At 43.5% G+C, this 19,091-nt stretch overlaps 1 protein-coding gene across 1 annotated transcript in view; it reads left to right on the top strand.

Moving 5' to 3' along the window:
• The window catches only part of RBM19 (RNA binding motif protein 19), a 420,351-nt gene that overhangs the window by 180,390 nt on the left and 220,870 nt on the right, over window positions 1-19,091 (top strand). Inside the window, exons 20-21 of the mRNA XM_085635231.1 lie at window positions 8,427-8,482; window positions 10,906-11,022. Of these exons, the coding sequence (XP_085491357.1) occupies window positions 8,427-8,482; window positions 10,906-11,022 (173 nt within the window). The remainder of the gene's footprint in view (window positions 1-8,426; window positions 8,483-10,905; window positions 11,023-19,091) is intronic.

The following is a 19,091-nucleotide window of genomic DNA, read 5'->3' as shown; positions in this document are numbered from 1 at the left end:
GAGTGCAGGAAGCTGGCAGCAGTTACTTTGTAGTCTTCAGTTCCCATACATTTTCTGTCCCAGAGTGTATAGTAGAACTTAATATGTATATGAACATCTACTCTAATACAGTGGCTGTGCTATAACGCTATAAAAAAAAATACCATCTCAGCCTCATACATCAAATTATTGTCCACAGTCTAATTGATTTTCCCTCAAAACGTCAATGGTAAACATTCAGAGTACAGGAGGTAACTTTCCACTGCTGCTAACTCATTAAGTGGTGTAGTTGTGGACGTTTCCATGGACTATAACTCATTTCTGGGGGCTGTTATAGCAAGGGGAATTGAATAAACAGGCACTCTGACACCCTACACACCTTTACTTTCCTTTAATCGAGCCTCAACCCGATTTTGTTTCATACTTCACTCGGCGGTGGGCGCCATCTTGAGTGAGGAAGGCGAGGTCAGCGCTCAAGTCGGGCCGGCCTCCCACCCTCCTCCTCCCTATATCATGTGTCAACCACCCAAACGGCGCAGCGGGCTGGTGCAGCGGGCGCGCCGGAAGCACGCCGAAGTCGAGCCAAAGTCCAGCCCGTCTGCGCCCGTCCGCGGCCGGACGGGGCGCGGGGCCACAAACCCTGGCAGTTCAGCTCTAAACACCATAAGGTATGGCCGACACGCACTACTTGCTCTACAACCCGACACACCTGTCGACTGCAAACACGCCATGCCTGCCCAGTCAATTATAAAATGCACGAGGTGCCGCTTTGAACCTCTCCCTCTAATCCCAGACACTAACTCAGGCCCTATCATCAAAGCTGCACTATTGAATTGTAGATCCCTACGGAAGCATGCTCTAGAAATCTACCACTTACTAGAGGACCAAAATCTTAATATCCTATTCCTAACTGAAACCTGGCTAGATGATTACTCGGACCCGGATATTATCCAGGCCATGCCCAACGGCTATTCCCTATCTAGACTGGACAGGAAGGACCGCAGAGGAGGCGGCATCGCCATAGCCACAAAAGCTCCTCTAGTCTGTTCCCTAGTACACACTCTGGTTGATCACAGTGAAGCCGGCACCTTCACAATAAACACTAGCCCCAATCATTCGATCTCTGGTATTCTGTTATACCGACCACCAGGTACACTATATGAGTTCACATCGACCCTAATGGAAGCGATTACTCATCTAGCACTGAGGAAATCCAGACTGTTAGTGCTAGGGGATCTCAATGTTCATTTCGAAGATCATTTAGATAAAAACGCTGATGATATCCGATTGGAATTGCAATCTGTTCAGCTTGATCTAAAAAATAAAGAACCTTCTCATCAACGAGGACACTTACTAGACCCCGTTTTTGGAAACTGGCAGGGAGTGCATACTTCTGATCCTATACCCATACCTTGGTCGGACCATTATATTATTCCCATCACAATCCAGCTTGACAGAACGGAGATTGTTCGTCATCAATCCCTGCGATACAAACGAAGAAAATGGAAGACCTTCTCTCTTGATTCATTTAAGCAAATTGTTCATGACGAAGGCCCTCCCAAAGGGGTCGACTGTGAGGCAGCTAATGACAATTTAAACAATATCGTCACCAAGGCCCTGGACATCACAGCCCCAAGTCGCACCCTGTCCAATGCCAGGAGGCTTAAGAAAACTGCTCCTTGGTTTAGCCAAGAATTGCAGGCCATGAAAACGGCCTGTAAGAAACTTGAGAGAGCTTGGCGCCAGAATCTCTGTGCAGATATTAAAATACAATATAAAACAGCACAGAGAGCATATTATAAATCAGTTCGTCTGGCCAAAGCAGAGCATTATCATACCCGTATTATGGAAGCAGGTAATTCCTCCAAGGAACTGTTTCTGATATACAAAGAGATATCCATAGTGGACGTGACCTCCCCTGCTCACAATGATTCTGTGGAAGCGTGCAATAATATTGCACAGTATTTTGCAGGCAAAATCCAGAAAATCTATACTAGTTTCTCTAACCAGACAGATTCGGCCACGGACTTCATAGAAAATGACAAACTTGTAAATACACCTGCATGTTTAAACTCTTTTGTAGTTCCTTCTTATGAAATCTTGTCCAAAATGTGCAACAAAATCAAATCGGGATCTCCTAGAGACCCGGCACCCCCGAAAATTTTAGCTGAAGCCTTCCCTGTATTAGAATCTCATTTTAGGCACTTATTACACACCTCCTTTACTACCTCCTGCCTTCCGGAGGAATGGAAACAGGCAATAGTATTACCCATTAAGAAAAAATCAAACATCAGCATGGACATAATGGACAACCTGCGACCTATATCCCTGCTACCTTATGTGGCCAAGTTAGCAGAGAAAATCGCTAACAGTCAACTTATGGAACATCTTGAGACCCATAATGTTCTCCATAAATCTCAGTCGGGTTTTAGAACTGGCTTCTCTACGGAGACAGCTCTCCTGAGGGCCACTGAAACCTTACGTGAGGGAGCAGATAAGGGAAAGACAATGGCCCTCATCATGCTTGATCTCAGTGCCGCTTTTGACACTGTAGCACACTCCATCCTGCTACAGTGTCTAAATAAAGCGGGAGTTACCAACAAGGCACAGGGGTGGCTGAGGTCTTTCTTGATTAACAGGACCTTCCAAGTCCAAAGAGGAACTTTCCTCTCTGACAGGGTGATGCTGGAACAGGGGGTTCCTCAGGGCTCCGCCCTGAGTCCCACCCTGTTCAATCTTTACATGGCCCCTCTGGCAGAAGTGGTGCAGTCGTTCGGCGTGGAGCTTGTCTCCTACGCCGACGACACGCAACTCCTCATATCGCTGACCCATGCTCCTTCTAAGGAAGCTGATAACTTCAACGCCTGTATGTCCAAACTGGCTATGTGGATGAATGAACACTGTCTGAAACTTAATGGGACAAAAACAGAGGTCCTCATTATGGGAGGCAATGAGGTTAAATGGACGACAGAGTGGTGGCCCAGCTGTCTGGGTCCTCTGCCCTCGCCTACACGAGAGGCGAAGAACTTAGGTGTATGGGTGGACAATAAACTGTCCTTTGACAGCCACGTAAAGAAGACTGTTGGCAAGTGTTTTGGGGTGATGAAAACCCTCAACCGCACCCTCGACCTGTTACCCATTAACTCCAGGCGTACCATGACGCAGGCATTAATAACGTCCCGTATTGATTACGGCAATGTACTACTCATGGGGACATCAGTGAAAAACATAAAAAAGCTACAGGTTCTACAAAACTCGGCAGCTCGCCTGGTGCTTAGGCTTCCCCGTCGAGCTCCTTCACGTCCCACTCTAGCAGCCCTCCACTGGCTACCGATCAGTAAGAGGATTGTTTTTAAAGCTATGCTCTGGTGCAATAAAATAATTCATCACAGAGCTCCGGCATATATGTCTGATTTGGTGTCTGTGTACGAACCTAACAGATCTCTTAGATCCAAAGGAATGGGTCTACTCAAAACTACCTGCCCCAAAAAAGCTAAAATGGGTGGCAGATCATTCCGCACCTTAGCTGCCAAGCAATGGAACCTCCTGCCTCTAGATATCAGGCTGGAGAGTAATGAAATCGTATTCAGGAAGAAACTGAAAACTTGCCTCTTTGCTGTGTGAACTGGTTCCTTCCTCTTTTTTTTCCTCTACTGCTGCATTCTTTCTCCACAGCGCGGGGACACACCGGGAGGTGTTACCAAGCGCTCTACAAACTCCTTTAAACTAAACTATTCTCTTTGAGTAAAAGGGACCATGACTTGTGAAAAGAGAAATATACTCTCTCTTACAAGTTTGTATACTTCAGCGTCACATCTTTTACAATAGTGTAAGGAGCCATTCATTGTATTTACATCTGTCCTGAACAGAACCATATTGGTTTAAAGTATATGGCAAATAGATGCCCCAATGGCTCTGTGATCTCACACCCCCTTGCATCCACATCCCAGGTTAGTATTTTTCATCTGTTCAGAACTGATTCTACTTGTCTCATCTTACATTGTAACTTTTCCCTTGGGGTTTTCTTGGTTCATGGACAATGTTTCCACCCATGTTCTATTGGTTGTCTGAACCTGCTAGCATTTATAGAAGTATTTATTGTACCTTCTCTTTCCCTATTAAAAGCCCCCATGCTCTTGTGCTGGGGAGGGAGCGAGGGAGAGACCCCCCATTAGAAGCCTGATAATTCAGTATCAAGGAAATCCCTGTCCTGCTGGAATCCTTGAAAACTCTGCCATGGTAGACCCCTTATAAAACCCCTATTGTTTCCATAGACCGGTAAGGAGCAAAAGCCAGAAATCAATTCTAGCACATTGTTTAGCTGAGCAAGTTCAGAGGTCTGTGGCAATAGTTCCTCATCATTAGAGGAAGGTTGTGACTTCTCCTTATCAATGGGTGAGGCCATACTTGACACAAGAGATACTCCATCTGCACCTCAGATCAGTTTGATTCTGGTACAGTTTCTCGCCTCGTAATATTCTATTTTTCAGTACATCTCATCTTCTTCAGTTGGAGATGTCCCTCATCTCACCCTTTTTTCCTCATACTTCTCCATATGTAGGATTTTGCAGGCCTTAAAGGGGATGTTCCCTTTGGGTGTCCTATGAAGCTCAGTTCCACGCTTTTCCTGTTGCACCATGCAAATAAATTGAGAGATTGTATGTCATCTTCTTACAGCATTCCCTTGGCTGGACATCTGGCCTAGGTTTGGTTCACTATTTTCAAATGTGTAGGCGGAAGAACTGCTGTAATGAGTTCATCCTGGCTTTAAATTTAGTGGGGGCAGCAGAGGAGATTTCTGCTCTACTATGTCAGAACCTAAGGCCACATTAGTGGAAATGTTTGCTGTGTCGGATCCTAACATAGAATGCTCACCAGTCTCTATGCACTCTATGGCTAAATTAAAGAGAAAATGGGGGTTCAGAGCCTGGTTTCAAAGAAGTGGATCTTCACACTGCATACAGTCAAAATGCAGTTATTCTCAAGAAGGAAGCTCCCATAGGACTTCAGTGCATCAGACAACAAATAAATTACCATCTATTTTAATGGCTAAAGTTGCCCTCTTTATGAAGTGATTATTGTGGATTTTCACTGAGTATTTCACGCCCATCTCATACCCGATGATGACTATGAGCATTGACATTAAGCTAAAGTCAATGTACCTTTAGTCATCCCTCCATGGCAGGTGGTAGCTGCTTTTAAGATATAGAGCCCCACATCTCAAGTCCGGTTCTCTGAGGCATAAAAAGGAAAGATCTCTGGATAGTTCTGCCAAAGGATTGTTCACAACGTGAAATAGCTTTTCTTATGGAAAATAAGGGGGCAATATTTATTAAATACCCCATGCTGAGAAATTGAATGCTACAAAATAATTCACTTTGATAATGAATGAGTGCAGGTTGTGGGCGGCGCCTACTAGCAATTTCTTACACTATTATTTCACAAACCTTGCCTCCAAGGTTATGTGCTCCATAATCAACAGGGTGAGTCAGCAGTGGTACAGTTTTCTCTTTTTCCAGATCCAAGCTGTATGGAACACAGGTTAGGACCTTGAGGTGGTTAAAAAAAAGCATAGGGAGAGATGATGATCATTACCCTGCTTAATACATTGTAATTCCTGTCCTGTACCTTTCCTATAAATGTATTGTGCTCAATGTGTAGGCACGCTACTCAGAGCTGCAATTCCTACAAGATTACAGGCGAGCAAGCACTCCCAGGTAAAAAATGAAGTTAGTCTTCTCGCCCCAAACCAAGCACTCATGCTAGCTAGTGTTTGTGAAATCACTTTCCCTTCCAGAAGAGGAACTCATTTACTTTAAATTTCTTATCCTTCAGCAAGTATGCCCCCTGTAGAAAGGAGGTTTTTATGTTTCTAACAACAAAAAACACTCATGGAGGGTCTAAGGGGAATGATCTTTAACGACCAGGCAAACTCCAAAACCCAACATCTACGCAAACAACAAAAGAGGAGAGAGCCGGTCAAAATGTAAAGAAACTGGGAGCCAAAGAGAAGAAGACAGATTCAGCCCACTAAGTTGAGACAAATCCCATCAGCCCACCGCTTTGGCAGAACATAATCATCTGGGAGTCAGGTGGATCAACTCATTGCAGTGCACCCTATTTCAGGGGAACAATCACTGTGTATATGCAATGAGTTTGCAGTCTTCCAGAGAAAAAGTCTCAAAACATAGTGGTACTGAGAAAGGTGTGAGATGCAGTGCAAAACAGAAGAGAAGTGTAATAAAAATGGCTACCTGATAACATCACCCAACTTTATTCGGTGTCAAAAAAAGTGCCAGGATTAAAAAGCAAGTGAAAAACTGATAGTTTGAAAAAATAACTATCTTATAGCAATAGAGGTCGACATGTTTCAGCCAAAAGGTTAGAGTTACCTGGCTTTCGTCAGGACCATGTATGGTAGAATGCTACTGCAGAAATATGTGTTTACAAAGATACTTTGATAAGAACATCACCGTGACAATACCCTACCAACATCAAACAGTCATTGATTTGTCCAGTAGTTTAAGGGATGTCAGAGTGTTCCTGAAAAGAAGAAAAATATTTGTTTACAATTTATGAAACACAAATAATTGACTCTCAGTTTCAGCACAGCACTTTGCCTACAAAGTACAAAGGCTAATAAGTCCATGAATTTTGGATCCTTAAACATTAATTAGGAAAATGAAAGTACTCACCCGGCATTATGTGGGAGTACGCCTCACCTCACCCGGCAACTGCTCGGTGTACTGAGGCCCCGCTCTGTATTAAGTGTAAGAAAACACATCCTTAAAAATGTATATGTGATCCTTCTTGCGAAAATTAGAATAAAACTTCCTTGTTGGCCTTGAAGACAGACCACTGGCCTAAAAAACAGAGACTCCATTCAATGCAGATTACTTGACCTCAAGGTTTCAAACAAATAGTATTTGAAAATCAGAATTGAATATATCAGTCTATAGAAATATTTTTGAAAAAACCACTCTCAAGCAATCTTGTGAAATAGTATACCTGCCATGCATCAAATAAAAGGGAGAACATGGTAAAATAAGTCTCCTACTGAGCATTTCGAGGTACAAAGTTCTAAACATAAAGAAAGGAAGCTCGCCTATCCGTCGGTACCCCTCTCCTTGTCCAAGCCGAAGGGGAGGTACCGATGCATCTGTCAGTGTCCCTTAAATAGTGTAGCTAATTGGATGAATTGTAGCACATGACAGGGGACTAACTGCAAATGGACATGCTCAAGAGAGTAGTGTCACGAAAGACTACTATTCTATTGGTACCGGTTAGTCACATGTTTTTATGTTTCACCTACCTCTCGATCCTGATGACCCAGCTATTATAAATTCAGTGAATCTTCAAACAAGAGTCATAATCCTGCTAGCTGTCATGTCTACTTTACCATTTCTCCATCCTTCGTTCCTCTATAAGGTTTTGCCAGAGTGCTTTCTGTAGGTCCCAGAAGTCTGCAGATGGAATGGTTGCTAATAAAGATATGGAAGTAGAGTGAGCTTGGAGTTTCGATACTCACCGTTTTTCCGAACTGGGTAAAGTCATTCAACATGGAAGTGAATTTTGCTATTCTGATCTGTTTCTGCACTAAGCAGCTTAGTTTTCCTCCTTTTGGTATTTTTGAATTAAGGTGGCAAACCACATTTCACAAAAACCTGCAGGGTTTTTCCTGTCTTTAAAATGTATCACACTAAATTTTTACTGAGGCATTTAGGGCCACCAGTCCTTGCAGAAATGTATTCATACTCCATAGGAGTAGATGTATTTTGCATCCAAAAAGCTTTTCTCGTTTTTGATATGTACGAGGAAGGCATGCGAGCCACCTCATGTGTATTTGTTTAGCACTACTCTATGGAAGCAAACTTGATAGCTGATGTTCAGTAGAACCTTAAAGGATTGTGAAACTGGTTCAGTTCACCATTTTCTGAACATAATTTGCTGGTAGCAAAAAGAGACATACTCTATAATAATGCAACATGTGTGTAATCTGACATCACCAAAAATACTAGTACTACATCCAGCCAGTTGATTACATTTGTTATTGAGAGGTTAGAAATGGCTGTACTGTAGAATGGTATGGTCGAGGAAGGCACGTACCACAAGCTCACACCTTAATTTGTAGGGCTTTGTATTCAGTTCTGCCACAAAGTTCCACACAGTTCCAAGGCTCATAAGAGGAGGGGGCATAATGAATAAAAAGAACACATTTACTAAAGGTGCATAGGATTTCCTGTTTCTTGTTTAATCTAGAAACAATGGCTCAGAGTTGCTTGGTGATATAGAGTTTGCCTCTTGTTTGGCCTTGTGTGTTGGAGGAAGCTGATAGGAGCATGTACCCTTTTAAGCTGTATTAGAAATAATCAATGGGTCATTAGCTGTGGGCTCCAACAGACTTCCAGAGTTCCTTCTTAAGTGCCTGCCTTTGTCTTCTTTTCCAGCATTGTCTTGTTGATGAGCACCAGCTTGAAGTGAAAATTTCTGAAAGAGCCATCAAGTAAGTGGTGCACCTTTCTACAGCATGTATGACTATATCACCCATGTTACTCTGGTAGCCACTTTACTTTATACCTAACTTTTTAAAACATTGTATCATATGGCATGACCAGATGTAAAACCGTAGCAGTATAAAAGACACTAGTGGACACACAGCGTCTTGGCTTTTCCATTTAGTGCCCTAGGCTCACCACCTTTACTTTATTTATTCTCAAATTTTAAGTAACCGTTGCTGAGAATAATTGTGGAATGTTGGAAGCCATGTTCTGATAGTCTGCATTTGTTCCCATTTTCATCCCTTGTTGCAACTATGAAAGCAGATTAAAGTACTCATTTATGACTTTCAAAATACCACTTACCAGCCATTTATTGCAGTAGGAGTTGTAGGGTTTAAGGAAAAGAATCCACTTGAGCTGAAAGTGAGCGGCCTTTGGGGTTAATTTGGACATGAGCACTCATTGAAGATAAAATCATAGTGACCTGTTAGGATTCTAGCAATCAGGGGCCAATGAGATTTCTATGAATATTTACCAGTGAGAGACTACACAACAAAAAGTAATTATATTCAGTGACTTGAGCTTCTGAATGAACATCGAAGTCCAGACCACAACTGCTCCTTGCCTTTCCCAATATATTTACTCAAAACATCCACTGCTGTCTGATACACAAAATGGACAGCCTAGATATCATCCTGTGTAGCAATCTCATTTTGAATCTACACTTCACCGTTGCCTAGACATGGCCTGACTGCATAGCTTCCTCTTAGTCTCAGTCTAGCACTGGGAGTCCATCTGGAGAGCTGTACATGGGGATTTCCAAATCTCTTGTAAAACTTCACCTGAAATATTTCATACACAACAGTTGTTGCTACATTTTAATGCCCTTCCTAAGCAGTGACCACTGTGCCCGCTTTAGAAAGTAAGCTAACTCCTACATGCGTTAGTTAATCTATAGTTTACGACAGTCTTCCCAGGCAACAATGCAGAAAACTTGAAATTCCATGGTGCTCCGCTCTGAAGTAATATTTCACTCTATAATGCAAACTTTCTTGTCACATGGATAGAAAATGTCTTAAATTCTTCAATTCTTTCAAACTATCCAGATCTTACCTAATCTCACGTGCATCAAAGGAATTGACCAGTGCTCCTTAACTCTACTAACAGACCATTATCATTTTTTCACAAAGAAAGGCCATGTCTTCCATAAAGAAATTGGACCCCAACTCCAGTTAGTACTGCATTTCCTCATACCAATGCCTTTCTACACCAGCACCACCTCCAACACTCTCACCTCCAAACAAATTAGATCCTTGCTTATTACAGACAACCATGGTGAAGCCGGCCTCTATGGCATCTTCTTACTCCCTCAACTCTTGGCTGAAGGAGGTCTGATTATGCTTTAGCAAGGCATCCTTCATAATCTTGCAATTCACTGCACTCTCAAGGGTCAACACAGCTTTGTGTCCTTGTGACCAGCAGTAATACGTTACTCACTTCAGGGTTGTCCCACAGTCCACGAAAAGAAATGTTGTCCACCTACTACTCAACAGCCATCTCCCCTGGCCAGTACATTTCCACAGAAGGATGTAGTCGAAGAACTGCAGTAACAGATGGCAACTCACCCCTTCCTTGATATTATTGTAGATTAATTGAGAATGTATTGATATCAGTGTTTGTCTTCCATGTACTGTAGAGAGCACAAAAAAGACACCACCTAGTTAGTTTTAAGCCTTTCTGTGGGAAATCCCGTGCCTCTTCTCTTTAGCCAGTGGCACTTTATTCCTCCACTGACATGCTGCCTCAAGAAGTTGTGGTTTGAAAACACACACTGCTCTCCCTAGATTTGCCTCGGTATTAACAATGCTGCTTTCAGCCCCTGATAAGGCTTCATGGTGTTAAAAGGTGAGTGTTGGGAGGAGGCACTGTTTACATATTTTTGTAACTCCATCATGGGATCTTTATAACTGTATATAACATGTTCAGCGATATCTCTGAGCATATTTTTAAAAATATTGTTTTTATCGTATTTAAAGAAAAATCAAAATCTGTAGTTATTATCAGTACACACAAACAGTGGAGGACAGATTTGGCCCCTTTGAGGCTACTGGCCCTCCAGCATACTCAATGCCCATTTCCAGAGATAATACAATCTCTTGGCTCAGGGGTAGAATATGTTTTGGAAACTGAGGACATCTTTTCAAGACTTTATAGAGGAGAGGATAGACAGGCTCCAGCTGATCAAAAAATAAATGAGGATTCCAAAAGGGAGGCGAGACTAACTTGGAGTGGGGTCTCTGCCGACCAATATTAAAGCATATATAGAAAGAAAAGAAAGGGTCTCATGTAAATTCAGATACATATTTACACTAAGCATGACTTTCTTTGCAAAATGCTACAATTGTTGTATCCTCTGTTTTACTCCAAGGCCAACTGTAGCCTCTGCTCGCAAGAAACAAACTGCCCGGAAGCAACTGAGCTCCAAGATTCTTGTACGTAATATCCCCTTCCAGGCAACAGTTAAGGAAATTCGCGAGCTCTTCAGGTGTGTATGCCAAGTGTGGTAGTGTATGGCTACCTACAGGTTATGGTACAACATTGAGTAGTCCATGCATTGGGTGGTTGAATTGTGGGAACCTTCGCATGATTTGAGTTCTTGAATTTTGGGATATTTGAATGGTACTCTGAACATAACTGTACTGAAGCCTCCAGTGTCCCTGCTGCTCTGGTGGGCCTGGGAGCACCTGTACTGGGGCCCTGTGTTTAGTAATATGGATTTAAGCAAAACAACTGTATATAACCTTCACCCACATATTGTGACATGCTTCATTGAAGGGTTTACCTTTTAGTTGTTGGGCCACACTTTCATAAAGCAAACTATATCACTGTGGCTGGTGTCTGTGTTTTTTATGATGTTCACTAGTGCATAAGGTATTACCACAATGTTTTTTTATTGTTCTGTTTTTATAAATATGAACTACTGTAAACATGAATCCTGCCCTCAAGAACCCTACTTTCTCAGTTAAGGTACATTTTCATGAGTGATCAACTGTTAAGGGAGTCTCTATATACGTGAGTGGATGCCATGTATTGATTACTAAAAGAAGGATAAAAAAAGCACATGGATATTCACTCTTTCACTAAAATATGGCCATAAAAAATACTTTTCAGGCTTGATCCATTTTCTGTGCAATTCTCCAAGTGAGACCTTGATATGCATACAGTGCAGAAAGAGTGAAACATTCTGAAACATCTAAGAAAGAATATACACAACTTCTCCCCGTTCTCTGTTAAGAGTTGCCTTCATCATGTAGCCAGCTTTTTCAGACCACTGAAGAATTTCTCTTCTTGCTCCGGGTTGCAAAAAGTACAGTCCGTTTTGTCAATAGAAATGTAGAGTTTTGCTGGTTTTGGCGTACTCATGTGCATTCCCAGAGCCAGAATGCTTCATGTTTGTATTTATTTATTTAGCTTTTTTCATGGTTTCAACTGCTTGACCGGGAAAACAAAACTCTGCTTCCTTCATTTTGTAGGTCTTGTTCTGGTCTTGCAGCTTTCTGTATCCTCTCTTTCTCTCTCAGGTCTCTCATGAAGTGAATGTCACCCCGCAAGCTTTTGCACCTACTTGTGAAGCCATGATTTGATTCTGTGACTTTATATTTGACTAGCACCCTTTTTTTTCATCCAATACAATGTATTGAGCGCAAGGTTATCGCCCTTCACCACCGTCAGGAGCACCAGAACCCTCTTCTGGTCATTCCAAATGCAATTCTACAGGATTTCTGTTTCAGTTGTTACGGTTTTATTTTCCTTGTCCATTGTAAAGAGTTATTTGTCAAGATTAGAATTATTAGCAGCATATCGTTCTTTTTCTTTGAGACTTCCTCCAGCTTTCCTCTCTAACTTGAGTCAGGAGATGACATTTTCTCTTTTTCTCAGGGCTTGTAACCCGGGTTCTTTAGCGGATGATGGCTGACTTGGTGGTGATTGGTCTTACCTCTTTTGTTTGGTCTTAGGACCTCTTGAGGGAAAAGAATAGCTCCAATCTGGTCAAATCAGAATCGATGCCATGTCTTGTTTTTTTCTTCTGCTCATTGCCACAACTGTATTGTAGCATTTATTGACCATTATAAGGCTGCTTCCTCCTTAAGTACTGCCTCTGAGTTTTGCCAATATATCCACAATGATCTACAGATCTGATTGAGCTCCTCGAAAGCAGAGGTGTCTTCTTCACTTCTGGGTAAGTACCACTCTGTTCAACCCATTGCCACCTCACTGACTGTCTAGGTGACCCACATCGCATTGCCAGACTGCTGAAGTAAACCCCTTCAGCTGCTAAATGCACTGCCCTATGCCCTTAGCCCTATCAGAGTCTCCACATGCCCTTCCCCAGTGGTAAATACACTCCTGTGCCACCAAGCAAATGTTCAATCACTGTTGATCTGGTATGCTTCTTGGACACAAGATCTTGCCAGTATCTGGGCTTCGACTGCAGCTGTTCGTTATACTGAAGGTAGAGCTTTCTTCCTCTTTCCAGCTTTCATCGGCCAACGGGAAGAATGAGAAGTCATTTACTCCTTCACATGTTCTCAGTCTCCTGACTTTCATAGATGGGTGTCTGATTTGTTCGAGCAGAAAAAGTTCCTACAGGGATCCAACTGCTGGGACCTGATATACTAGTAAAAGGAGGGGTGGGAAACCCAATAGATCCTTTGAGGCTTGGGTAATTAATGTATCAATGGATAAACGTGCCTACAAGGGATTCTTTTCTCTACTTATTCTCATGTTTTTAAGCAATCATCAGTAATAAGCTCTACACAGTAGCTTACATTAAGTTGTTTCAAAAGCTGGATTACTTATTTCAACATGAACAGATCTGCAGAAAAATATTTCAAACGGGTTTATGCTTCTTGAAACATAAATTTATGTTGAACCAATATTAAAGGGTACAAAAAATGCTGCATAAATGAACATACATCAACACACAGTTACTGAGATTTAGAAGTTATTTGTTACTATAGTCATCTCATTGTCACTAATGTGGTCACTGTTAGAAATGGGGGTCTCTAGTTGGCAATGGTATACACATTTGTCCAAATAGGGACCCTTGCTTATAGTCAGGGAAAAGGGGATACACTCCTGAATAACCCACGCTCACCCCCTTGACAAACCTCCTGTAGTACCCTGTGAGTCCTAAAAAGGCTCTCACCTCTGTGTGGGTCTTGGAGGGTTCCCAAGCCAGGATGGTATCAATCTTGGGCTGTAGGGGCGCCACCTGGCCGCTCCCAACCTGGTGTCCCAAGTACACCACGTCACCCTGCCCGATCTGGCTCTTACTCGCCTTGATCGCGAGGTCTGCCCTTCGCAGTGCCATCAACACTTCCCAGAGGTGGCGCAGATGTTCCTTCCAACTGGCGCTGAACACTGCTATGTCATCCAGGTAGGCGGCACTGAAATCTTCCAGTCCATCCAACACCTGGTTGACCAACCTCTGAAAGGTGGCATACAATGCACCCTGCCCACAGGACTACCTTGGGCCTACCTTAGGGGTGACTAACATGCAGAAAAGGTAAGGTTTAGGGACTGGCAAGGAGGGTGCACTTGCCAAGTCGACATGGCAGTCCCAGACTGCACACAGGCTCTGCAATGCCAGGCTTGAGCCATACTTTACAAGCTGCTTATGTGGGTAGCACAACTACCAGCAAAAATACTAGAGGCAACAGCAAAAAATGAAAGGGAGACCCACGCCAATGGTGCCAGGTCTACCAGTCACCTATTCCAAACAATATGTACAAAAGGAAATTGTGACTGGTTATACAGAAAACAAATCCTTTAGTCCGGTGACGTAACTCTCCAGACACTCCTTGATGTAAACTGGAGCCTGGCCTTACAGGGCTTTATGGGCGATGCACAGGCCTTTAAACCTGGCACGTTGCTTGACGGGGAGCCAGTGAAGCTGTTGCAACAGAGGTGTGGCCCATGCCCATCTCGGGAGCTTGAAGATCAACCTGGCTGCATCATTCATTGTTACTTGCAGCTTGCCCAATAGCTTTTCAGGTAATCCAATATAAAGCGCATTGACATAATCTAGGCGAGACACGACCAATGCGGTCACCACCGTCCGCAGGGTAGAGAAAGAGAGAAGGGGTGCTCATTTCATCAGCTGTCTCAGCAGGCCTACGCAGCTCTCAACCACGGAGGACACTTGATTAGACAATGTGAGTTTATTGTCTACTTTAATCCCTAGGCTTTTAACGACTGGAGCTGGGGTGGGTGTAGCCCCCAACTCTGGTGGCCAGAAGAGGCCAGACCTCGGGGTACTTCCCGTGGTGATGGCTAGGACCTCAGTTTTGTCCGGATTTACTTTGAGAGAATTCGCTGTCATCCAGTTGACCACGTATCTAAGGATGTTTTGCACGCGTAGGTGTGCTTGAGGTGTGTTGTCAATTTGAAGAATTAGTTGGGTGTCATCAGCGTAGTTGAAAACCATTCAGTCCATGCGTGCTAGGGCCGCCACTAATGGTCTGAGGTAGATATTTAACAAGAGTGGGGAAAGTGCGGACCCTTGAGGCACTCAACATGTTAATGTCCCTTTATTAGAGAAGCAGTACCCCATCTGGATCCTTTGTGTCCGGGCTGTCAAGAAGGAGGCGATCCATTGATACGCCATCCCGCTGATGCCCATGTCTCTGATACGTGTCAGGAGCTGACTGTGGTTGACGGTGTCGAACGTCGCCGTGAGATCTAGCAGAATCATGGCACACCGCTTCTTGCTGTCGGCCGTGAGTCTGAGTTCGTCCGGCACCGACAGCATCACCAGCTCTGTACTGTGATGGGCCCTAAATCCTGTCTGTAATCAGTTGCTAGCCAGTTGAAGTTTCTTCCCCTTTAGAACTTTGATTTGCCGGGATTTCTTTAACCCCCTGCAAAGTTTACGCACGTCACCCTTATCCGCTCCTTGGAATCTTGCCTTTTCATGTTTATTGGCCTTCTCAGGAAAGGAGTATTTTAAGGGACTGTGAGCTGGACCGATGTGAGTATTAGTTCTACCTTGTATGGCTATCTGTGAAGCTGGTGGTGCTGAATATATTCAGGATGAGGAAGACTGGCAGGAGTTCTGGCAGAGATGAACAATCAGTCAGACTTTATGTATTGTCTAGTTCTTCCTGCGTCTCATGGGGCACATAAAACCTCTATCTAAAGTTATGGGCCAAAGTCTGCGTCTATAACACTAGTCAGGCTCGAGCAAATGTGCTCACTGACGTAGAGCAGTGAGTCAACTTACCTACGCTACACATAGAGTATCTGAACTTTAGTCCTCTCCCATACTGGTCCTGATGAAGGCCACCAGACCCATTAGGGCACTCCCTGACCGGAATATGTTGACCAAGCCACTAGGTGTTGTGAACTAGTAACTCATCCACTTCAACATCACCGTTTCTTTTAACCTTATCCCTCTCCTAGTCAAACAGTTGCAAACAGGAAATGAGATAATTTTAACCTCTCACGACTGTCGTTATCCAGACAATCTCCCTCCTGGTGGGGGACAGTAGATCACTTGGAGAACAGAACACTCAATTGACAGACCTGATGATGACACTATCCACCAAACCGCATGAGCGGATATAAAACATACACCGCATCCTGTGAATGTGTGGTTTAGGGTACCCCATACAACTTTCCAGAGACTATGGCACATTGACAAACGTGATTCATTCTCCCCTCCTTGATTATACTAGGTGCTGATGATGCACCTTTGACTGTTTCCGTCACTTGACTCATGAGACCCTTCTAGATTCCCTTTCTGAGAAATGGGGACTTTTGAAGGTGCAAGGGGAAAAACTACGCCTGTCAGGAGTTACAGTAATCAACAACGCAAATCACATTAACTTGAGAGTGGGTTCTGTACAAAGATTACTTCCTGATTTACTAGTAACCAATTTGCGTACCTTAAAAAGTGGACGTTGAGGAGACCTCGCCGGCGTTCCATCTTGTGAGCTGCAGATAAAAGTAGATGCCACCTGTGAGCGTTAATTTACTGAACCATCTTTTTGACTTCGGGATTAGGTAACAGCAGTGAATGCAAAACAAATGCATTCACATAAATATCGTTACGTTTGTACACAGAATCAGATCTGTGTCCGAGTTGCCGTCTCCTGCCCCCTCTCTGAGGTTGGGGTGCTGAGCAGGTCACCAAGAGTGTAGTTTCACCTCCCATGCACCATTTTATGCAGTTGTTTACTTTTTAGCTATGGTTATTAATTGGAGTGTATGTTTTCTCAAACAAGAAATTAAATTGTTTAGTAAGTCATGCTAAAGATATTTGACAGGAATCCGCGTGATCCAACGAATCGGAAAGATTCCACATCAAGTTAGTAATTTAAAAACGATCTTAATATAATCGGACTCCGGTAGAGGAAGGCATTCTGTGCAGGACCTGCATTTCGCCACTAGGGGGAAGCAAACTCATTGAAATGGTGCGAAGCCAGTTTTCAAATTAAGTGCAGGTTCCTAATTGAGCCAGGGCTTCGTCTATAATCACACTAGCACTCTAGCAGTGGTTTAAGTGTCTGGGGATATTTGAAAATTGCATTAAAATTTATGTAAGAGATTATGGTTTTGGACCCTTGTAGGAAAGTGGCTCTGTATATACTGTTCCCAAATAGGTACAGTGTGTACAGAGTCCACAGTCCCCAGAGGTTTGACAGAGACTAAAGTTAGATAAAACCTTACTCTCTAAAGTGGTAGCTTGGTCGAGCAGTAAGGCAGTATCAGAGGACAGTGTAAAGTATCTGTTGTACACACTCAGTCAGCAAATGGTCTCACACACTCAATAACTGAACTCTAGGCCAATGGTTTGTATATAAAAATATATGGTTGTTTTATTTTAGAACCAACAATAGGTATCAAAATATACTTTCTCAGAACGAGATGCTTTAGTTAAATACTTTGCAATAGGCAATTGACTTTTGAATGCAATAGTTAAGTTTGTTGCAATAGGCAACACAGTTTCACACACAATAATACATTGAGCTCAATGGGAATTTCAAGTTAAATGCAATTGATTACTTTTAGGATTGCTTTTCTAACTCCCGGACTGGATCCTAGATTCAGTCCTAGGACAGTTCCTCGAAACAGGTGAGTAAATACGATTTAGTTACTGTTGTGATTTTTAAGCAATATTTTGGTATTTTAAAAGTTGACACTTAGAAACTTTTCCTAATGAAATCACCAATGTTATCCTACGGGAGGAAATTCGCTTAGCAAGTAAGTGGGGTTATTGTTACTTGTTCTAGCTCAGTGTTGGATCCTGGATCCAGCACTAGTGTACCACCTGTAAGCAGTTGAGAGAATGCGTTTAGGTTATACAGGCGATTTTTAACGAATATTTGTAAATTTGCAACATCGACACTTAGAAACTTTTTTAGCAAAAACTAGGCAATGTTGTCCTATGTAAGGAAATTCAAGTTGCAGGAAAAGTATGTTCTTGTTACTTTTGTAATCCAGTGCTGGGCTCCTAGGCTCAGTACTGGGACATCTATCTAAAACAGGTAAGTAATTACGTTTTCACAGTTGGTACGATTTTTAAAGAATATTTGTAGTTTGCAAAAATCGACACAGAAGAAATTTCACAGAAAAACAGTCAATGGTTTGCTATGGGAGAAAATTGAGTTAGCGGTAAGAATGCTTGTCATTACTTTTCAGGGTCAGTGCTGGGCACCAGGATCCAGCACTGGGATCTCTCCTAATAGCAGGTGAGTATTTTCGATTTTGTTACTCAGTTGATTTTAGGTGAATATTTTAAAGTTTAGAAACTCCACACTTAGAAGAATTTCCAAGTGAAACCAGCCAATGTTACCCTATGGAAGAAAAGTGAGTTATCGGCTTTTGGGTAAGTACTCGACTGGCAGAGTTAAGGTGCTGGGCATAGACTCAGGGGTCTCCCAGGGTCAGTTAAGTACAGTTGTTACACCCTCAGCGGCACAGGGGCAGCCGGGTGCAGAGTGGGGTAGGCCCAATGTTATCCTATGGGAGGTAGGGGGCCCGTGGTTGGTGGCTGCTGGCTAGCAGGCCACGCGGCAGTGGGAGCTGGGCTCCTGGTCACTTGCTCAGGGCAAATGGGGAAGTAGGTTAGAGTCGAAGTTGCACTGCCAGGGCCACTCGGGCGGCTGGGTGCAGAGTGGTTTTGAGCCGCTGGGCGCTCAATGGATTGCAATGGAGAAGCTCAAGAACGAACAAAGGCTGCAAGCTCGGGACGAAGATTCTTCAGATGCGACCACCACTTCGAGAGGTAAGTTGGGTAGTTGGAGGATAGGTAGGTACCCAGGAGTTGGGCACAGGGGGCCGCAGGGTGCCGGGTGCAGGGGTGTCTTTTGGTGTTGGGAAATCTTACCCTCTGTTGATCGCTGTTGGGGGGGTCCCTGGTTCTGAGGTTGCAGGCGTCGCCAGGAACGTCGAGGTGGGTCCTTGGGTGCCGGATTCGTGGTCACAGTCGCCGGGGGGACGTCCTCGTGGTCTTTGTACACTCCAGCACAGGCCAGGCTTGGCGGGTGCAGTGTGCGCACGGTTCGCGGTTCCTGGCTGATGCCAGGAGTCAGTTACTTGCTTTGAGCA

The sequence above is a fragment of the Triturus cristatus genome, chromosome 11 (genome assembly GCF_964204655.1).
Source record: "Triturus cristatus chromosome 11, aTriCri1.1, whole genome shotgun sequence".
In the NCBI taxonomy this organism is placed as follows: domain Eukaryota; kingdom Metazoa; phylum Chordata; class Amphibia; order Caudata; family Salamandridae; genus Triturus; species Triturus cristatus.
The sequence above is the reverse complement of the archived record's forward strand: the minus strand, read 5'-3'. Positions and strand labels throughout refer to the sequence as shown.